The sequence below is a fragment of the Chiroxiphia lanceolata genome, chromosome 5, assembly GCF_009829145.1.
Source record: "Chiroxiphia lanceolata isolate bChiLan1 chromosome 5, bChiLan1.pri, whole genome shotgun sequence".
In the NCBI taxonomy this organism is placed as follows: Eukaryota; Metazoa; Chordata; class Aves; order Passeriformes; family Pipridae; genus Chiroxiphia; species Chiroxiphia lanceolata.
The window spans coordinates 16,085,496-16,106,941 of record NC_045641.1 but is presented as its reverse complement, the minus strand read 5'-3'; the positions used below and the strand labels follow the sequence as shown (position 1 = coordinate 16,106,941).

General features: G+C 40.9%; 1 protein-coding gene across 3 annotated transcripts in view; it reads left to right on the top strand.

Annotated features, from left to right (window-relative positions):
* The first annotated feature begins 15,728 nt into the window (after positions 1–15,728).
* The window catches only part of CERK (ceramide kinase), a 41,622-nt gene continuing 35,904 nt past the window's right edge, over positions 15,729–21,446 (top strand). The window contains exon 1 of one of the 3 annotated variants that reach the window (XM_032688443.1): positions 15,729–16,010. In XM_032688443.1, the coding sequence (XP_032544334.1) occupies positions 15,872–16,010 (139 nt within the window). In that variant the 5' untranslated portion in view covers positions 15,729–15,871. Of the gene's footprint in view, positions 16,011–16,362; positions 17,294–19,865; positions 20,009–21,446 lie in introns of those variants that run through there. The other 2 variants (XM_032688444.1, XM_032688445.1) reach the window with 2 other exon arrangements.

Below are 21,446 nucleotides of genomic sequence, written 5' to 3'. Positions count from 1 at the left end.
TTGCTTGCTTGTTTATCTATTTTTAAGGTGGCTTTTTTTGTCAATTCATACCTTCCCTTTACACACTTTCCAGAGATTTAGCAAAAGAATATTGACTTAAAAAAGAATTCTTCCTAATTCCAGTGCTATGATACCATGCCCATACAAACCCATAAAAAACTGCTTGAGCAGCCATAGTAAAAACCGTGCCAAATACATTCAGCTGTTTACTTTCGAGCTAAGAAGTGCTGCAGGGATCTTGGCATATGGCCCCCACTATTTGAAATCTGAGGAAATTCCCACTGGGCCTGAGACCAAACACTTTCTTGCAGCCATTTGGTGGGCTTTTACTACTGTGGTGTTTTAAAAGGCTGTGATGGTTAGCAGCCTCTCACTGCTCAGGAATCCAGCTGAGCTGCCTTACACAGTGCTGCTCGGTCTGCCTTGGTTGCAAACACAATTCAGCCACTCCCAGCTGTGTTCTGCCTACTTACAGCAATGATTAGTTTCTTCCCAAGGCTTCGATATAAAAGTGATCTGCACTGAGTGATGTGCAATGCTTCTGTTTTCTTTGTCATGTTTTTTAATATTAAACCTGCAAATTATTGTTTTTTCACATTAGTATTTTCCGAAAAAAACATTCCTTACATTCCTGGTTTTATTCTAGTGGCCCTACAAAAGCAGGCTGAAAACAAACCTGTAACTGAAAATTAGGGTGTTTTTTTTACATTAGAGGCAGACTTAGATCTCTTTAAACAGTGCTTACTGCTTATTGATTAATATATAATACATATTAATAAAAAGTTATTGATAAAGTGTGAGCTGCTTTCCTTCCTTATCATTCATTTTTCACCAATTTGGTGTTTCTATTGTATGTTTATTCTAAGCAGGAATCAGGGCATTAGAGGGGTTAACACATGGTAAATGGTAGAAAAGTTGATTGTAAACTACAGTCGGTAGGCCCAGCATTTTCTACACTTGTTTAAAATAATTATGGGTGCCAAAGCATCCCCATGGCTTCTCATTGCAACTGCACTGCTGCAGTTCAGACTGGTGCCCAGTTATGAGAGGGCAATTTCACTGCAGCCTGAGAAAAGAAGGGTAAGATTAAAACCCATTCATGTGGAATGTCCTAGAATATTGTAATAAGGAAAATTTTTGTAATCGAAACATGTTCCAACAAGCCTTGAAACTATTCTTAAAGTTGCACCATTTTGCATCAAAGAGCAAAATCTTATAATCTGTTGAACAACCATTGATTTGATGAAAGCTTTTGGCCAACCAGAAATGAGCTTGATTTTGAAGCACAATGGAAGGACCTGGCTTTTTGAGAGAGCTTCCCTTGGGCATTGTAAAGGTCAACAAAATTCCAAGCCAACCATTTCCCTCACAACAAATAGTAGCAAATGAGATTCCACCTTAGGGATTTACTGCATTGTGTGTATTAATTTGTGCATTTGTGCTATGTGCTACTCTAAAACAATCAACAGCATTTACTCCTGAACCATGCACCAAAATCTCATGCAGGATTTGATCATTCACTAGTAGGCTGCTCTAAACAAGATGATTAGTTTACAGTCTGATTTTCTGCTTCTACTATCAGTTTTCAAATATTGATGACTCCAAGGAAAACAAAAGGTTACGTACTAAAAAGGAAAATGCATTATGCCTTCCAAATTAATTGGGAGAAATAAACTTGAAACTTGACTGCAAGAGCAGTTTAGCAATTGCATCAGCATGAAATAGTTTCTTCACCAAATCAAAGAGACACAGCCCTTCTGTGCTTACCATGCTTCTGTATCAGTCCAAGATTTTGAGAAGAAAATGTATTTACACATAGATTTCTGATCAATAGAAAATTATGTGTACCTGCTGTTAATGAAATAATATGATACCTTTTAGAGTTTAGCTGGATCAACTGAATGTTTATTGAGTCGTTAATAATGATGTCCCAGCAGCACTGGGTAGTAGGTGTGGTTTGGATAAACTATACAGAAATGACCAAGTGCTTCCCATGCAGTCAGCTGGAGCATGTGAAAAGGAGGATGGCTGGTATGATACCCTAGAAGCATCTTTGACTGAACATGCTCTGGCAGCTAGTGCTTCTGTATTCCTAAACCAGAAACAGGAGTCATCTGCATGGGGTTAAAAGTAGCTATAGATGTTAGTGTGGTAACACTTGCCCCCTTACAGCAACAACATCTTTGTCTCCGAGACCATGATAATGATGAACATGATTCTGATTTCACAGAACTGCCATGTCACTACCTGTCCATTAAATCTTTCAATAAAAAATAGCTATGAAAGGAATCAGAGAGTCTATACTATTTATATAAGGTGTGGTAGAAGATCGTTTTTAGAAGCAGCCAAATAAGCAGTATGCGTTGTATTATTGGTAGATTGGGCAAGAACAAATAATGAGGAAAGTTACACAGCCAAACACTGATGCTTTAGAGGGTGTCTCTAGATTCAATTCCAGATGGGCAAATACAAGATTTACTTAAGCCTGATAATAACTTCACCATTATGAAACTGTTTCAAACCGAGATATTTTAATTTGGTGGCTAACAAGAGATTTCTAAATTAGCTTCTGTCTTTTAAGGTTACTGAGATATCAGCTTAAGGTCCTTATAATTCAACCATCACTTTTCTTGAAAACCATTTGGGTTTTTGAATACTTGAAGTGTATCAGGAACTGAAAACGCATGAAATTATGGAAGATCCGTGTCCATCAACTCTGATTTTTCCTAACCCTTTTTTTTCCAGGTGCCCATGAAGATTTGGAGCCTTAAGTGACATACAAAGGCAAGTAAAGGCAGGAGAGGTGCATTTTTAAAAAAGATAATGTTTTCTAAACCATGGAAACTATTGCACCAAGAAGTGAAGCTGATAAAACTAGATGAAAGGTCTGGCCTTGTGGACCTGGGCCAAATCTAAGTTTTGAATGTGAAGTATAACGAAGTCTACTTGAGCAATGTGGTTCAGAGCATAATGCAGTTTTGGAGAAAATACCTTGATCATCTCCATTTAGTGTCTGTTAGTTCGGTTCTGAGGACAGTTGTGGTATCCATGAAACAGATTCTGTTTGGAAGGAAACCAAATCAAGTGCTGCAGTGCTTTTCAGGAGCATTCCTAACTTGATGGTGGACTATACCACCAAAAGGTCTTCCAGTTTGTGCCTATCACTTTTCCTTGAGTATTGAACCACCTGCAAAATGGAGACTTCTGAACAGGGAAAGAAACTGGCTTCTAAATGAGGGGGAGCCTCTTGAGACTCATATAATGGATATATAAGGAGTCTTAGCACCTCACACTTTGATATGCTGATTGCACTTCTAGTAGAGGACAAAATGTGTATAAATAATTAGAAGTTCCCTTGGATGAGACATTAATCTTGAGATTTAGGTGACAAAACTCTTGAGGTCTCCCTGCTAGAGAGTGTTATCAGACGTGAGGCATGACATTCTGCTGCTCAAACCTAGGCATTTAATGCTATTCTAGATGTAGACTAGCTGTAGAGTACCCACCCCAGCTACCAGCTGCTGCTGCAGAGCATGTGAGTCCTTTCTGAGACCCTGTGTCATATCTGCCTGTCCCAGACAGGCATTTTGGCTACCCAGCGGCCTCCCAATTGGCATTAGGCCCTTTGCTTCAGATAGCTGGGTTCAGCACACATGTATGTGCTAAACAAAAACAAACAAAAAATGAAAAAACCCTGTAGCTTTGAACAGTGAACTCCACAAGTCAGACAAGATTAGAAATCCAATGGCTTCTGTGGCTTGGGTCCAAACTCAGTATTTTGTTGTCTTTCCAGGAAGTCAGAGAGGGATAGGGAGTGATGGTGAGGACTCGCATTTTAAGTCTGCTTTCCCACATGTGTTTATGCCGTTCCATAATTCATACATTTGAAAGTAATTTCAGAGGCAACATTAACACTCTCATTAGGCTGTATCTCACTTTCTGTGAAGCAAGCATGATATATTCTCATATATCACACTCTCTGTACAGCTAAATAGATTACCAGAGAGTTGAACACAGAAAGGAGAAACTTAAGATTTTTAGGATTAGCAAATTAGGTTTCAAGATAAGAAGTCTATCTGCATTATACTTTCATTACTCAGAAGTTTAAAGGAGTGGGTGAGGTGTTAACATCGTTATTACCCAGAGAATTTGGAGGTTAAGATAAATGTTTTTTCACCTGGCTGTACATGCACATCTGCACCCATACCAACACACCTTGTAGTGTCTTCATAGAGTGAAAGAAATTGATACCTTTCTTCAGTTTTGTCATTACTCATGTTGCTTTTTATCTGATAAAAGGATCCCTGAGATCCAAGATTCCAGAGAGCCATGCCATTGATTCAAGGTAAGAATGGCTTATCTGTTTTAACCTGCCTTCATGCTGTGTTGCTGTCGACACTGCTGTGTTTGTTTCTCTAATCAACCGTGTGCAACATCGCTTGTCTTCTGAAACACTGCAATGTAAGTACAGGGGTTTGCGCTGGTAAAAACAGGCAGATGGGGGGGGTTTTCTCCTCCTATTCTTGTCCTGTTTGTAGCTGGGTACAATCAGCTTCTATTAAGTCTATAGTTGCATTTCTAATTTTTACTGAGACAGTCTGTAGCACACTTCTCCATTTCTCTCTCCTCACTTCATGTTCTATCCCACAGTGTTTCATAATTAAGTCTAATTAGACTGAATATTTATTTCAACTCAATACTACTTCTATACTATACTCTATACAATACTTCTATACAATAATACTACTTCTAATACAATACTAGTATAATTGCTCTTCTGGCCCTTTATGGGTTTATCGTGTGCCCATCCCACTGGGACAGAGGAGGAAATTTCTCACAACTAAATCTAGTATGAATGTTTCATTAGTTCAAGTCTCATTATTGCATTTCCTTTTCTAATCAAGACAAAGAATCTGCTGTTAAAAATATAATCTCTTTTCCCATTTGTAGATACAACCATAAAAGCAATCAGTTTGAATGGTTCCTTTGCACTCAGGCTCTTTTTTGAAACATTGATTACTCCTAATTGTCATTTCTCATCCACAGTGGTTTAGAATTATGTCTTTCAGAGTCACAATTTTCACAAAACTGTGCACGTTAAACTATCTGGAGATAGTTTTGAGGTGATTGATTTTTCAAAGCATTGCACTGAAGTCTGATTCATAGTTCTGACTAAATGAGCTGATTGACTAAAACCCTGTACAATCTCTTGAAAAGGTATCCCTTTCATCAAAATCTACAATTTCTATGAATTGTATTTAGAATGACATGTAGACTAGTCAGCTCTAAATATGTTTCTGAGAAAATGGAGTGCTCCAAATTAGTCAGCCATTGCCACCTGGTAAGACAAGAAGATTATAAATGTTTATTAGGTTACTCTTCGGTCTTTGAATTTTCTTTTCAGTATATTCATAACTATCTGCAAGATGATTGTCATCCCTTTGAACAGCTATGAAGTCAGATACAGCAAAGTTCCTTAAATATATTTGTTTGCTAGAATTAAATATTTAACTTCAGTTTTGAGATGAACCTCTTTGTTCACCATTGCTCTCTTTTTTGCCATGTCTGATTTTATAATATGTTCTTAGCTTTCCATTTAAATTTAATACCAGAAAATCAAAAAGAGAGGATGGCAGTTCAAGTCAACATGCATGCTGAGATGTCAAAAGGCATATGCATAAATAACTCTGCTTTGTGGATTTTATGCGAAGTATTGGCATGCATTTGTGTTCTAGTATCACTGATTCAGACAACTTCATACCAGCTGTCATCATCTCTACTGCAGTAGTGAGCTGAAAAACAATCAAAGTGAAAATTACTCTATTCAGACAAACTGCTTCAATCCATTTTTGATCTGATTGTTCAGAACCTTGGTCTTAAAAAGACAATTTCACCTGCATTTCTGAGTATTTACCTTATGTTAATATTGTATTTTTAAAATAGTGTATTAGTCACAGAAAGTAACATTGCTAGTCAAATCACATGAATTAACCAGTTTCAAGGAGAAATTTCACTGTTATTTAAAGATGAAGAACCCCTTCCTTCTTTTACCTTAAATCCACAAATGCAACTCTGAAAGAATCTACAGCCAGAATCTTCATCTTTACAAAGGTAGTAATTATTAAAATATAAATTTGTGCACCTGTGAACTGTCCAATTATATAGTGAATCAATAACAAGACTGATGAAACTGTGTCCAAAGATTGGTAAGACTGAGAAAACCTGTATTATTTTTTGTTTCATGTACTCCTACATTTTCTGAATAAATTTGTTCTGATAAAGGTATTGTGTAGGTTTGCTGTTTTCTGCTGAAACTGAAATAGTGAAATAGTTTAAATGAAAATACGAAACTATAAATCTTGAGTAAAAATCATGAATTTTTCAAAATTGACTTTCATCAAAGTTAACTCTGCGATCTAATGCTACTTAATTTCAAAATTACAGTATTCACAAGAAAGACAGAGCTTAATGTGTCAAATATTTTTAGTTTAGGCAAATGTCTTTGCCCTTCTGAGCATCCTTCTTCCTCATATAGTAACTCTGCTATCTTGTAAATAGTGGCTGTGTCTTAGAATCTCTCTTGCTCCTTTAAGAAGACAGACCTCTTTAACCAATTATTTGTAATCTTGGTAATGAAAAAAGCATGAACCTGTGAATACCAGTCAAAAGTACATGTCTTGCAAGAAGGTTGGTGTGAACGTTTGTGTTTCAGAGTATATTTGATAGGTGATAAGTTCAAAAGGAGAAAAATTGTTGAAAGTGTTGAAGAACCTTCCAAATGTTGAATAGGAAGTGGGAGGATTTTTTTAGTAACTGATGATTAGGCATTTCACTAACTTCTGAGTGAGCTCAGTTTACCTGTGAACACAGGAATGATTATGTTTTAAGTCAGAAATGATACATCAGTGTCATTTCTTTGGTGATAAGAAAAAAAATGAAAATTATTTAAAATAATAATATGAGTTAGTTTATGTTTTATCTAATTCAGTCTGTATCAACTAAAGTTTTAATCCTGGCAGCTATAGAGAGTCAGGAACTTCACAGATACATTCAAATGTCTGTGTTGTTTACGATTTTTCAAGTTCTTAACACTGGAAGGCTACAGATATGTCCACTGATACTTGGAAATGAAGATGTGATTTGATTGTTGTGGATGACATTGCTGCTCATATAATTTTTTAAATTTTATTCAATTTTAGTATATTAAGATGAAAAAGACCAGAGGTGGTGCACACAGAGATGCTTCCATGGTTGTCTAAGTACTAGGTACTGTTTTTATCTGTTAGATTAATTATTACAGCTAAGCATATCTTAGATAATAGTTGGTCTGGAGTGTCATAATACATAATGGGGATGTGCTAATTTGCTTATGTTAATAATCTGATTATCTGTATTTCTATTTACTTCCTGTGTTGTCAATAAGGCTATCCAGAACTGAAGGATGTAAATAATATTTTTCAGTGTGAGATTGTTTTATTTTCAAAATATTTCATTAGCTGATTATTTGTCCATGGAACCTGGTGAGACGCATCCGTGGATCCTGAGGAAACTGGCAGAGAAAGTATCTAAATGACTATCCTTTGTGTTTGAGAATTTGTGGCACTTTGGTGAAGTTCCCACTGACTGGAAAAGAGGAAACATAATCTCCTTTTTTAAAAAAGCCAAAAAAGGAAGACCTGGGGTACTACAGGCTGTCAGACTTCTGTGCCCTGCAAGATCATGAAGTGGATCCTCCTGGAAACTGTGCTAAGGCAAGTGGAAAATAAGGAGGGGATTGGGGACAGCCACGAGATTGCTCAAGGCCCCATCAAACCTGGCCGTAAGCACTCTCAGGCAGAGGACATCCAATAATTCTCTGGGCAACCTGTGCCAGGCCTCACCACCTTCAGAGTAGAGAATTTCTTCCTCATACTCAATCCCAAAATACTACTTTTCAGTTTAAAACCATTCCCCCTTGTCCTATCACTGTAAAAAGTCCCTCTTCATCTTTCTTGTAGGACACCTTTAGGTACTGGAAGGATGCTGTAAGGTCCCTGGATGCTCCTCTTCTCCATGCTGAACAACCCCAACTCTATCAGTCTGTCTAGTAGGGGACATACTCCATCTCTTCAATCATCTTCATAACCCTCCTCTGGACCCATTCTAATAGGTCCATGTCCTGCCTGTGCTTGGGGCCTCAGAGCTGGATGCAGTTCTCCAGGTGGGGTCTCACAAGAGCAGAGCAGAGGGGCAGAATCACCTCCCTTGACCCACTGGACACCCTTCTTTTGATGCGGTCCAGGACACGTTTGGCTTTCTGGGCTGCAACTGCATATTGTCGGGTCACATCCAGCCTCTTATCTGCCAGCACCCCCAAGTCCTTCTCCTCAGGGCTGCTCCCAATCCATTCTTTGCCCACATTTGTGCTTGGGATTGCCCTGACCCACATGCAGGACCTTGCACTTGGACTTGTTCAACATCATGAAGTCTATCAAGGCATCCCAATGGATGGCATCTTTTCCCTCCAGTGTGTTGATCACACCACACAGTTCAGTGCCACTGGGAAACTTGCTGAGGGTGCACTCGATCCTGCTGTCAGTGTTGCTGACAAAGGTGTTAAATAGTGCCAGTCCCGATACCAACCCCTGAGGATTGTCACTTGTCACTTCTAAAGACTGGGACATCAAGTTGTTGACCACAAACCTTTGCATGAGACCATCTAGTTAGTTCCTTATTCACCAAGTGGTCCATTCATGAAATCCATGTCTCTCCAGTTCAGAGCCAAGGATGTTATGCAGGTCAGTGTCAAATGCTTTGCACAATTTAGGTAAATTGCATCAGTTGCTCCTCCCTTACCCACCAACACTATCACTTCACCACAGAAAGCCACTAAATTTGTCAGGAACAATTTGCCCATCCTGGCTGTCCCCAGTCACCTCCTTTTTTTCCACTTGCAGGGCACAGAAGTCAGACTGACAGCCTGTAGTACCTAGGTCTTCCTTTTTTGAATTTTTAAAAAAGGAGATTATGTTTCCTCTTTTCCAGTCAGTGGGAACTTTATCAAACTGCCACAACTTCTCAAACACAAAGGATAGTCGTTTAGATACTTTCTCTGCCAGTTCCCTCAGGACCCATGGATGCATCTCATCAGGTTCCATGGACTTATGCACCTCCAGGTTCCTCAGATGGTCTTGAACCTGAGCTCTGCCTCTTCAGTTATCCTTGCCTACAAGAACTGCAGGGAAATACCAACTTTACCTGTTCAAGCCTTCTTACCAGAGCAGAGCAAAGATGTCTTCTATAGCCCCTTACACATCCTGTACCATACAAGGCCATTAAGAGGATAACAAATCTCAAGTTCCTGTATATGTCTCTTAAAATAGGAAGGAATTTCAGTGGTTCTTGGCCTTTTCAACTAATTACAACAATTTCTCAACTTTAGAACAAAGTTGCACACTGCCAGAGAGCATCATCATTCTGTCAGACAGGGACTTTTTGATTTCATTGGTTTTTAAAAGGATTCAGTTATTTGAGAGGGGGGTCAGAGCTCCTCCAGGACTCTGGTTGAGACTAATAATTAAAATAGGAAAAAGGACATAAACAAAGAAATACAAATCAATAGTTCTGTGCATATCTGTAGGTGGGAGCTGCAGCTATAACAGCTTGAAACAAATAACACTCATTATTTTTCACAGTGATAGGCAGTTTATGCAGAGAATACACAGGTAGGTAGGAGCTCTGGAAGAAAAAAGAATTCTGTAAATTTCCATGGATCAGGAACAGCATGTAACATTTTCTTTTGCAAGAAAACAAAGTATCTCTGGATTCATTCCCACACCCTGCAATATATCAACAACTTTCTCTCAAATACCTTTCAGCTCAATTGAATAAAGGGCTGCAATCATCAGTTTTGACAAGCCTTTAAAATTGCTCTTTTTTTTTTCCCCCAGATCATTTCCAACAATAAATGCAATTTAAATTTTTATGATGAAAGTATAAAAATGCTTTAAAATAGCTCAGGTATTTTTCTAGAGAAGGTGATGTCATTCTTTCCATCAGTAGAGAATATTTTATTCATGCCTTAATCTTTGTTTGCTGATAAGTAGAAAAGGAATTGGAACATTAGCAGTATTTTGATATTTAAAATTAATTATTTTCCTCTGTTCTATTATCTTTGCCAGCTAGTTTTCATTTTCCAAAAGTATTTCAATTGCCAAATTTGGCCTTTGGGCATGTTTACACTGTTCTAATGGGGCTTGTGTGTGTGTACTTGAGAAAAGTATTTGATTCATGAGTAAGTACTTCAATTTGCCTGACATGAACTGAGATAAAATTTTTTTATAATTCCCAAGCAGTTGTCTAAAAACCTTCTTGGGGCATTTTTCTGTGGAAGAAAAGCAATACTTCATAGTTATCTGTGGGCAGTAATAATAATAATAATAATATATATGTATGAATGTATGCATATATAGTAAAAATCCTTTCTAGATTTTGTTTCCAGTTTTAAATTCCTGAGCAATGAGATTAAAGTTTCACTTCTGCATTACTTGTCATTTGGACAAGACCCAGCTGGCTCTTACATACCTATTCAAGGGACAATATCAGGATTCACTGATATTGATCAGTGATCAATATCACTGATCTTGAACTGCCTTCTCTTCCCTCAGTGGGACTGAGCACAATTGCAGATGTTCTTTGGGACTGGGAGGAGTCCCTGAGCCTGGAGCCATCTCCTTGGAAGCACAGGGCATTGCAGATGAAGGGCTCCATCACATGTCTGTGACCAGCTGTGTTTTCCAGAGTTCCTGATACAACTCTGTGATTCCTTCTAAGCATCCAACACAGAACTGAGTAGAGTGGCAAAAATATGGTGGAATATGATTCTTCTTTGGTCTCCAGCACACTTGTGTGGGTATTATCCAGCTTTCACTTTGGTTAAGATATTTTACATGTTTTCACTCACTGAGAGACTCACTCTCTCAGATAAGGTCGGATACACAGTACTTTCTACTTCTACCAAAATACTACAAGAGCATGTTTGATTTTCCCCATGGAAAATAAATTAGTTACAGGATCCTAATGAAGAGATTTGGAAGAGTGATAGCTCAAGTTTGTAATGATTTAAATCAATATTTTGGTAATGCAGGGCATGCTGAACAATACCTCTCTGCTCCTGTTGATTAAAAAGACATACCTGCTCAAAAGTGTTCCTTAATTGACTGCCTGCAGTATCATTTATTGATCCTGTTCAGTATAACATAGAGCTGCTAGAGGTATGGCCAGTCTTCGCGAACGAAGATTTGGGAAGGGTCTTTACCCTTCGAGCCTGCACAGTGGATTTTTTAGGTGAGACACAGTGTGCGCTGAGCTGAGCCCACCCTTTAATCCTGAGGTTCATCTGCCGGGGCCGAGCAAGCTTGGACGGTGGCAGTGAGGTCCTCAGGACGTAGGTTTTGTATAGAGTGACCTTCTCTTAGATGGATGGCCTTACAGGGCTAACGAGCTCCATCTACCCGGGGGACTTTTTCTCTGACCGGGAATCGAACCCGGGCCGCGGCGGTGAAAGCGCCGCATCGTAACCACTAGACCACCAGAGGGCCCCGCTGCTAGAGGTAAGTACTTTTTATATAGATCTCAGAATCATAGAAGAGTTTTCTGGATGGGCAGGGACACCTTCCACTACACCAGGTTGCTCAAAGCCCCATCCAACCTGGCTGTGAACAGTTCAAGGGATGGGGCATCCACAACTTCTCTGACCAACCTGTTCCAGTGTCTCACCACTCCAGGTGGGGTCTCACAAGAGCAGAGTCAAGGTAGAGAAATATCTCCCAGGGTGAAGTGTGATGGCCATGCTTCTTTTGATGCAGCCCAGGATACAGTTGGCTTTCTGGGCTGCAGGACTGCATTGTCAGGTCATGTCCAATTTTTCATCCACCAGTACCCTCAAGTCCTTCTCTGCAGGGCTGCTCCCAATCCCTTCGTCCCCCATCCTGTACTGATACTGGTGATTGGCTTGATCCAGGCATGGGACCTTCCACTTTTCCTTGTTGAACTTCATGAGGTTTGCATGGCCCACTCCTCAAGGCTGTCAAAGTCCCTCTGGATGGCATCCCTTCCCTCAAGAGTAACAGCTGCCCTGCTGTCACTTGAGATGAATGACCCACTATAAAATCAGACACAGAGAAGAGAAATTTGGCTTTAAACGTTGTGTTGTTTGCTAGATAGGTAGTAAATGGATCATAGCAATAACCCTTGTAAGTTTTGTTACCTTCCTGCATTCTTCTCATTTGACATTGTGAATCAAACTTGTTACACAACATATTATTGTTCCCAAGTTAACTACAACTGCAACCTTTCTTGTGGCCTCTCTGGACCTGCAAATAAAGTGAGGTGCTTCTACAACCATGTAATTTCTCAGGGTGGAGCCCTGTGAGGGGACATCTTTAGCACTAAGATTTTAGGCTAAAAATCCTGCAGTTTACTGGCATCACTGCATCTGCAGTTATGTCCCCTCAGTGGTAATTAAAGGCTTAGGTAATAAGTAGTAAGACAACAAGTGACACTTGTGTGCTTTGGTCTATGAAATCACCCATCGTTTAGAAATTCTTTCTCTGTCAGAATCAGGAAAAAAAACCATACAGTACTAAAATAAAAAATAAAATTGTATTGGCTCAAATTTGACCTTTACTTTCTAGGGACACATGCATATGTTGATATTCAGGGAACTACCAGAGAGTAACAGAGCAGACCCAACACAGCACTGCTAAGAATTCCTGGAAGACATTCCTGTAGTAGCATGAAGGATCCCAAATCATGGGTTCCAAGAGAGATATGGAGCTCCTGGAGCAGGTCCAGTGGAAGGTAACAAAGTTGATTAAGGGACTGGGGCATCTGTCTTATAAGGAAAAGCTGGGGAAGGTGGGCCTGTTCAGTCTGTCTCTTGAGAAGAGACAAATGAGAAGTGACTTCAATGTCTATAAGTATCTGAAGGGAAGGTGTCAAGAGGATGGAGCCAGGCTTTTCTTAGTGGTGCCAAGCAATAGGACAAGAGGCAATGGGCAGAAACTGAGGCACAGAAAGTTCCACCTGAATATGAGGAAGAACTTCTTTACTGTCAAGCTGAGCACACAGTGGAACAGATTGCCCAGAGAGGTTGTGGGAGTGTGCCTCACTTGAGATATTTGAGAACTATCTGGACACAGTCCTGTGCAATGTGCTCTAGGAGGACCCTGCCTGAGCAGAGAGGTTGGACCAGATGCCCCACTGTGATCCCTTCCAACCTTACACATTCTGTGATTCTGTGACCAAAACACTGTTACACTAAAACGCTCTGCAAGGACGAAATAAGTGTTTTCCTCTTATCTAAACAAAAAAGAAACGTGGATGGGGAATGCCATTCCTGCTAGTGTTGCTAGTATAACTTTGTAGGCTTCTAAAATACCAGAGAATATTTTATTAGTTTTGTGTTTTACAGTTGAAGACTCTACCCTTAGCTAAGCCAAAAAGAGTTGTCAAAATAATAATAAAAGGAAACCATCATAGGTAAGAGTGGCAAAAAGAATGAACCTTTTACTTCTTCATCTAACATGGTTCACAGTGTAAGAATATTGATTCTAGTCACTGTGGGCTATAAAAGATTAAATCTACTTTGCCCAGTGGATAAATGATAAATAAGTACCCCAGTGTAATATTTTTAAGACTACCGCTTTGTATTAGTGATCCATTAGGTCTTGGAGGAAATCTGAAGGGGTCAGCAGCAAAAGTCTCTGTTGCACTGTGGGTACCACAGAGCTATCTTGGCTCGCAGAAATGGTTACAAATAATGGAAATTAAATGTGCTAGTTATGATATGACCCAAAACAAAAAGGATGTTCCTGGCCCAGGAATCTTACCATCCAAGTGTAAGAGGGACAATAAGAGATGATGCAGGTGGGAAAATGCAAAGAACCAGTTAGACGTTAATGACTGCTCAGCACTGCATTTGGCAGACCAATGTTCACAATGGATTTTTAAGCCTCAGCATAAAGAGCTCTATAGGTGTTTGTGGAGGGACAGATTAAAAAATATAAACAACAAAACAACTGATAGAAACAAAGTATTCCTTGAAATTGTGAAAGTGTGGCATATCTAGGTATGTTCAACAAAAAGTTGGCAACATCGTGTCTTTCAAGGCCAGAGGAAAGCATGTTGGAATGATTGAGATAGATGGCAACAAGTATTTGTTGCACTGGAAGACGGTCTTGAACGTGTAACTTCGATGGCAGCGCCTAGAACATTTGTTTTCAGAAAATGAAATCATAAACTAACATAATGGATTAGGTTGGAAGGGACTTTAAAGATCATTTAGTTTAAATCCCCCTGCCACGGGCAAACATCTGCCACTAGACCAGGTTACTCAGAGCCCCGTCCAACCTGGCCTTGAACACTTCAGAGATCAGGCAACCTCAGCTTCTCCAGGCAACCTGTTGGAGTGTCTCACCTGCCTCACAGTAAAGAATTTCTTCTGAGTAACTAATCTAAACCTCGCCTCTTTCAATTTATATCCATTTCCCTTTGTTCTATTGCAACATGCCCTTGTAAACTGTGAGTGAAATGTGAGTACATTACAAGGGTCAGAGCAAAGCCAAAGTGCAGAAGCTTTTTCAGCATGCGCTGGCTCTGAGCAAAGCCAGCTGGAGTGTCTCTGTATCATCCTCACGTAGCAGAGAGCTGGCCCTAGTGGGACCCATGTAAGAACAGACCAGAGATGTTTTCCACTACACTCTATAGGAAATATTCAGATTTGGAGTAAGGCTGGAGGTGGAGCTACTGCTGCTCTGTCTGTTTTGTGTTTTGATAGGATGCTGATGGTTATAGTGAGAAGGTTAAGGAACACCATAGAGGAAAGACAGCAAAGAATTAAGTGCTTAATTATAGTGAATTACTGTTGCTATCTCTAAGGTAAACCCAAAATGTTTTTATGTAAAGGAAAGTTTGGTTACAGAATCACAGAATATACCAAATTGAAAGGGACCCACAAGGATCATTGAGTTCAATTCCTGTCCCTGCACAGGACCATCCCCAAGAGTCACACCACGTACCTGATATTGTCCAGATGCTTCTTGAACTCTGTCAGGCTTGGAGCTGTGACCACTTCCCTGGGGAGCCTGTTCCAGTGCCCAACCACCCTCTGGGTGAAGAACCTTTTTCTAATATCCAAACTAAACCTCCCGACACAACTTCAGGCCATTCCCTCGGGTCCTGTCACTGTTCACCACAGAGAAGAGATCAGTGCCTGCCCCTCCTCTTCCCCTTACGAGGAAGTTGTAGACTGCAAGGAGGTCTGCCCTCAGTCTCCTCCAGGCTGAACAGACCAAGTGACCTCCAGACATTTGTGGCTAGATGTACTCATTGCATTTTCACTGTCTAAAGGGAAAGAGAGACGAGTCCATCGACACCAGGATGGGTGCAAAAAACCCCACGAAAGCAATTCAACCCCGTCACGGTGTCAGCCCCGGTGTCTCCGCACGGAGCCCGGCCCGGGGGCTCCGCCGTGGGTCGCAGAGCACGTGTCTCTCGCCAGCGGGGCGAGGACACAAAGCGGGGCGAGGAGACAAAGCGGGACGGGCCCTCCGCCACCCTGCGCCCGCAGCCCGGACAGCCCGGCCTCGCTGCCCCGGCCTGACCTGCCAGTGGCCCCGGCCCCGGCCCGCCCCGGCGCCGGGAGCCGCCGTGCCGAGAGCCTGGCCCCGCCCCGCAGCGCTGTCGTAGCGCTGACGCCGCGGCCGCCCCGCCCGGGCCAGCCGGGTAGCGGCGGGCCGGGGGCGCCGTTAGGTGCTGGGCTCCCCCGCCGCGCCGCCCGCCCCGCCGGGCCATGCGGTAGCGGCTGCGGCGGGCCGGGCTCTCGGCGGCCATGGAGCGGCTCCCCGGCGGCCGCCGGCCCCGGCTGGTGTCCTCGCTGGGGCTGGGGCGGCGCTCCTGGGAGGTCACCTTAGACGAGGAGCGGGGGCGGCTGGCCTGGCGGGACCCCCGCCCGCCGCGCCGCGCCAGCGGTGAGTGGGGCGGGCAGGGACCGGCAGCGCACCGGGAGCGCACCTGCCGCGGCCTGGGGCGTGCCGGGGCCCCCGAGGGGCCGCCTGCCCTCGGCGAGGGGGAAGGGCGTCCGCAGCGTCCCCGGCGGCTGCGGGCGCGGGTGCCGGCGGGGGCGGCCTGCGGGCAGCGCTGACACGGGTCCCGCGGCGCGGGGCGCGTTGAGCATCCGGAGCGCTCTGCCGGCGTGAGCGCTTCCTGCGCTCGACTTTGCGGCGCCTCTGGGATTCAGAGTTCGGCGGTGACAGGCGGAGAGTGCCCCGATCCCACGCGGGGCCGGGCCGGGCGCTCGGAGCGGGGAGACGGGGCCGGGACTGTGCCCGGCGACAGCCGCCTGTGCTGAGCGAATCTACCCCTGAATCGGGCTGTGCCTTCCGAAACAAAGCCGAAAGCTGCTCACGCTGAGCCGCAGCCCCTGCGAGCGTGTCCCGGAGCAACCCGTCCGAGCATCTGTGTTTCGTACGGCACAGGGACACACCTGTCCCTGCGGCGCGCTGAGCAACGCACAGATTTGTGCGGCTGAACCCCACTTGGCGCTGCGAGTAGGTCGAAGCGTGTAGTTTGTAGTGTATTTAAATTAGTCGTAGCAGGACATAATAGACTTACAGAACCTTAAAAGCAGTTTTGGGTTTTTTTACTTACATGACTTATGGTTAAAAAGCACTTTCATGCAGTGTTTCAGGCAAATACTGTTGGGTTTTCTTAAGTGAGCTTTTTTTGCAACTTTTCGCTTTCTAAAGGACTCAATGAAAAAATTTCAAAGAAAGTTTAACTTTTGCAATTTACTGGTTTGAAAAGATTTAGTATAGGCTAATAGTTTGTAACGTAGTAACAAAGCTGTTTATAGTTTCCCTTGTGTGCAGTTAGAATGATTCTGATGTTCAAAACTACCAGTGTGAGAAGTTACTGCTGGAAATCCCCCTAAAAAATTCAGGTTAACTTCTGAAAATGTCTGCATATCAAACTTTCTACTATACTTTAAATGGTATTTTTCAGGGTCTTTGACTTTGGGGTTTTTATTGAGTAATTATTCCCGTTGTTAATATAGCCTTATTAACATGGCATGTGAACATCTGAAAATGTGTAATGTCTTTTTTTTCATAGCAGCTGCTGTAGTAGAGTTGAAAACTTCTGTCATCCTCATTTTAGAGGTTGGAGGAACTGAGACAGAGAGAAACTAATAATAGAAAGGCAGACTAGAAGTTTTATCTGAGAAACATTTGAATATAGATGCTTCCAGTCCCAGGCAAGTCTCCAAACTTAAATAGTTCTTCCCTTCTTACCATGTATCTTTGTTAAATATTTTTCTGATTTTATCATAATATCTTGTTGGCCGGAGGCTTTTCTCAAGAAGGTGAGGGGAAAAAGGAGAAGGAAGACTCAAGAAGAATTTTAAGAATTTGGTGTTACAGTTTACATAATTGAGAATTGGTCATGTTTTAAGTACAACCCTTCTTATTCATAATATAAAAATAGACTTTGTTGTGCTTCATCTGCTATTGTTTGAATAGCTTGACATAATCTAGGTTTTATCAGCAGTACTGATGAAAAAAGTATTTGAAAATTCATGACCTTTCTTCGGGTGTTAGCTAAATGAACGTAAGGCTTTAAAGACAAATTGATTCTTTAATTCTGCTGAGTTAAACATCTTGGTGTGAAAAATAAGCTGTATACTTTGCAAAATGAAATAAAATTAGTCTAGAGAAAGGTACCTCGCTCTTAAATTTAAAATACAAAGTTCCAAAGACTTTTGGGATAATTGCTTCCAGTAGGTAAAGTAGCCCCTTCTTTGGAGATAATTGTTGAACTGTGTAATGTCCTTCTAAAAATGCTTTTGCAAAGTTACTAGTTGACTGATCTGTAGGATAGAGCAAGTTCAAGGGGAGCTACATTCTGCTGTATGATGCCTTCATTTAGACAAAGCAAGAGTCCCACAGAATCACAGCAGCTCTCTCACTAGCAGTCTGAAGTTTACAGCTGCTTACAGCTGTGAGTTTTTACAACTTTTTAAGTTGTAAGTTTTCATGACTTAGGCCAAACCAAGTACGAACCTGTCCAAAGCATGTTCCCAATGGATGCCAGAATGCTGGGAATGGTGGAAGGAGAGTGGGACATAGTAAACTAGACTCTTTCTGAGACAGTTTCCAAAGCAGTACCCAGCTGGAGATTCCTCAGGAGACAAGTGTGGTTACTGAGTGTCACTGCTGTCCTGTAGCGTAGCTGGTTACAAAATTTTGGAAAACTTGATGTGAAATCAGAAGACAGATGATGGGAGAAGAAAAAGAAATGCCTAAGTGTTCTGGAGGCACAGGTACAATTTATGTAGAGAACAATACAGTAGATAAGGTACCTTCTCTTCTTAACTCTCTGATTAATTCATGTCTTGCCCATGCTTGTGCTTTAATACCATCACAGTCTTGTATTGCTGCCCTGTTGACTCTAAGCTCTTTTAAGACCTGGGATGATTCATTGTGTTCTCTTCAATTATTTTGGAAATATGAGCAGCATACATGACAGTATATAAATAAACTTAATAATATGGAAGATGGTTAGTTAGAAGCATATAATTTCAGAGGAGTTGCTTGACCAAGATTGGTATCTTTCTACCATTTAGCCTTTGACTACATGACTATTGTGCATTGTGTCTAAATACAGACTAAATTATGCAGTATAAAAGTGCTATATTTCTTGTTTAATAGGTAGTTATTACAGTGAAGCAGTTGTCTTCAAACTGTAAAAAATCAAGACTGCTTATTTTCTGAGCATTTATTATTGCCTTGAGTTTAGCTATATAATTAAATATTGTTTGGTATATATTTTTTCAAGGTTTTCAGACTTTGACAGGTACGGAACTAGGCCTATAGTTAGATGTATTGTAGAAGTGTTGAAATATTTACCTTTCCCTGTTGCATCCAAATCAAGAACAGGTAGGAAGCAAAGTAGAGACTTTGTCCTGTTGTCCAGGAAAATATAGTTTAACAGAATATGGGGAGATTCTTAAGTTTTGTCATCTCTGTGTAATGATATTTACATATATATACTTAAATCCCATTCTGTCAAATGGCAGAAGAAAGAAGCATTAATTCAGGAGAATTATTTTTAATGCTATCACTGAGAAGATACCAACAGTAGCAAAAACATTAAATGTTTCTTCAAGTTATGGTACATTTTTAAAACCTAAATTCCTAAATACAGTTTATTTCCTACTGTTAGACCTTGTTTATCTTCAAGTTCTGTCTTCAGTGGGAAGCGGTTCCCATTTCCTGTTCTTTGATGGTTAGACATGTTTGAACTTGGACAGAAAAGTTTTACCTGAAAATTTTCATGTGTTTCTCTGTTACTTTTAGTTACACATCTTTATTCCTAGGCATGCCTTCATCTTCAAATGTTCTGAAGAACATTATTTTTCAACCTTGTAACATTTCTCTGTGAGCTTTAGTTGTTAATCATAAACAGTGTATGCAAAGCTGGTCAGATAAATTATTCTATTATTTCCTCATGTTGATGGCACAATCAGGTTTTTCTCAAGTAACACATGATAAAACTTTTTGTACCAAGTTCACAGCAGATTATATATTGTCCATATATTCTTACAGGTATTGTAGAAGCATTGGCTACGATTTTATCATGCCTGGTAGTAGGGCATTACAAATGCAAAATGAGATTCTCCTGTCATTTTTCTGGGATTTTTTTTTTTTATTTCTGAATTACAAACTTGAAGGGGATGACCAAACTAGACCCTGAGCTGTACACGTTCACTTACTGTGTGCGCTGTCTTTTAACCTTTGCACTTCTCCCTTCAGAATTCTCCTCCAGGTGTCTTTTCTAAAACAACTGCCTGAGGAAACCTCAATATTAGTTGTTCACAAGACTGATGCTACTATGATGTGGATTCTAAAGAATGCTCAGTTTGGTTAACATGGTACCGAGACAGCAGAGGGTGAGCCTGCTTGGAAATAAGGTCTGTCCAGCGCCTGCCACTGTAGTTTGTTGTCACATCCTTAGTCAAGGTCATTTTTCATCAGTCATTCCCAGTTGGCAAAGGGCATGTGTAGAAATGGGATCCATGTTTTTCTATAAACAATTCCGCAACTACATGGAGCAGGTAGGATATGGGGAATAATTGCTCTAGCAGCCATTGTTTCTTTGGAATGTGTTATCTGGAAGATACATTATTCAAATATAGATGCACGCTATTTTAAACAATACCTGGTTTTTAGCATACACTTCTTTGGTGTGGTTTTTTTTTTCTCCCCTTAAGGTGAATAAGGGCATCTTATTGCCTGCTTTATCACTTTTTCACTCGTATTTGAGTTGAAAAGATTTAATTTGGAAATAAAAGAAAGACAATGGGAAGACATTCAATAGTATGATGTAAATATGGAAATTGACCCAAGTTCAAATTGCTGTGCTTTGATTCAGATTCATGTGATGTGAAGTAGCAATGTGATAATAGTAGAAACTGGTTTTCTGTTTACAAAGTACTTGAAGATTTACTTTAAAATAAAAGAAGCCAATTTCCTTATCCATGGCTGTATATAATGAAATCATGGTCTTTGGATGTTTCTGTGACTCTTCCACAGTTTTGAATTAAATCATTTACTCGTGTTGCCTTTTTTCTTCCCCCTCCCTTAGGATGTGAATTGTCTGTAATTCTGCTCAATATCCCACCTTCTCTTATTCTGGTGTTTATTAAACACAGCTTTCTGTACTGCATGATTGGTATAATGCAGTGTACCTTTTGATAGAAAACATTCCTGTTTCCTTGCTTTTAGGTGAAGGCAAAGCTTAAACCTTAACACTTAACCCTTCATGTGGTCATCTTAACAGCAAATTAGTTTTCAGAGTGACTGAAAAAATACTTTTTCTTTAAATCTACATCCTAGCTTTTTACTTGTTTAAGTCACGAGAACATACTAATAGTTTAAATTAATTCTGAATGCTCCTGCATCCATGGGCCTCAGATGAATTTTAAGAATAAACCAAATGCTGTGATCAGCAATGGTTTTATGCTTGTTCACGTCTGTGTTGCTTTGAGCTAACACATTTCTGAGGGAGGAATTTGGCCTGTAGGACGCGTAGTTGGCAGTGATGAATGATCGAGTCTTGACTGAGGTTCTGAGTGAGTTTGCTTATAAACTCGGGAAGCATTCTGTGGGAGTGGCAGACAGCAATGACACACCAAAAAGCCTTTCTTAACACAGAAAAACACACTTCACAACTTCTAGCTGCATTTTGCACAAAAAAGGCCCACTGTTAGTGTGCCTACCTTGGATGTTTTTCTGTGAGTTTTTTTCCCTCTCTCCCACTTGCTTGAGGTAGGGGAAAAGTACTGTGCATCTAACCCAGTATATTGCTGATTTTTCACTTTGCTCTTAGGAAGAATGTCTGTTAAGATT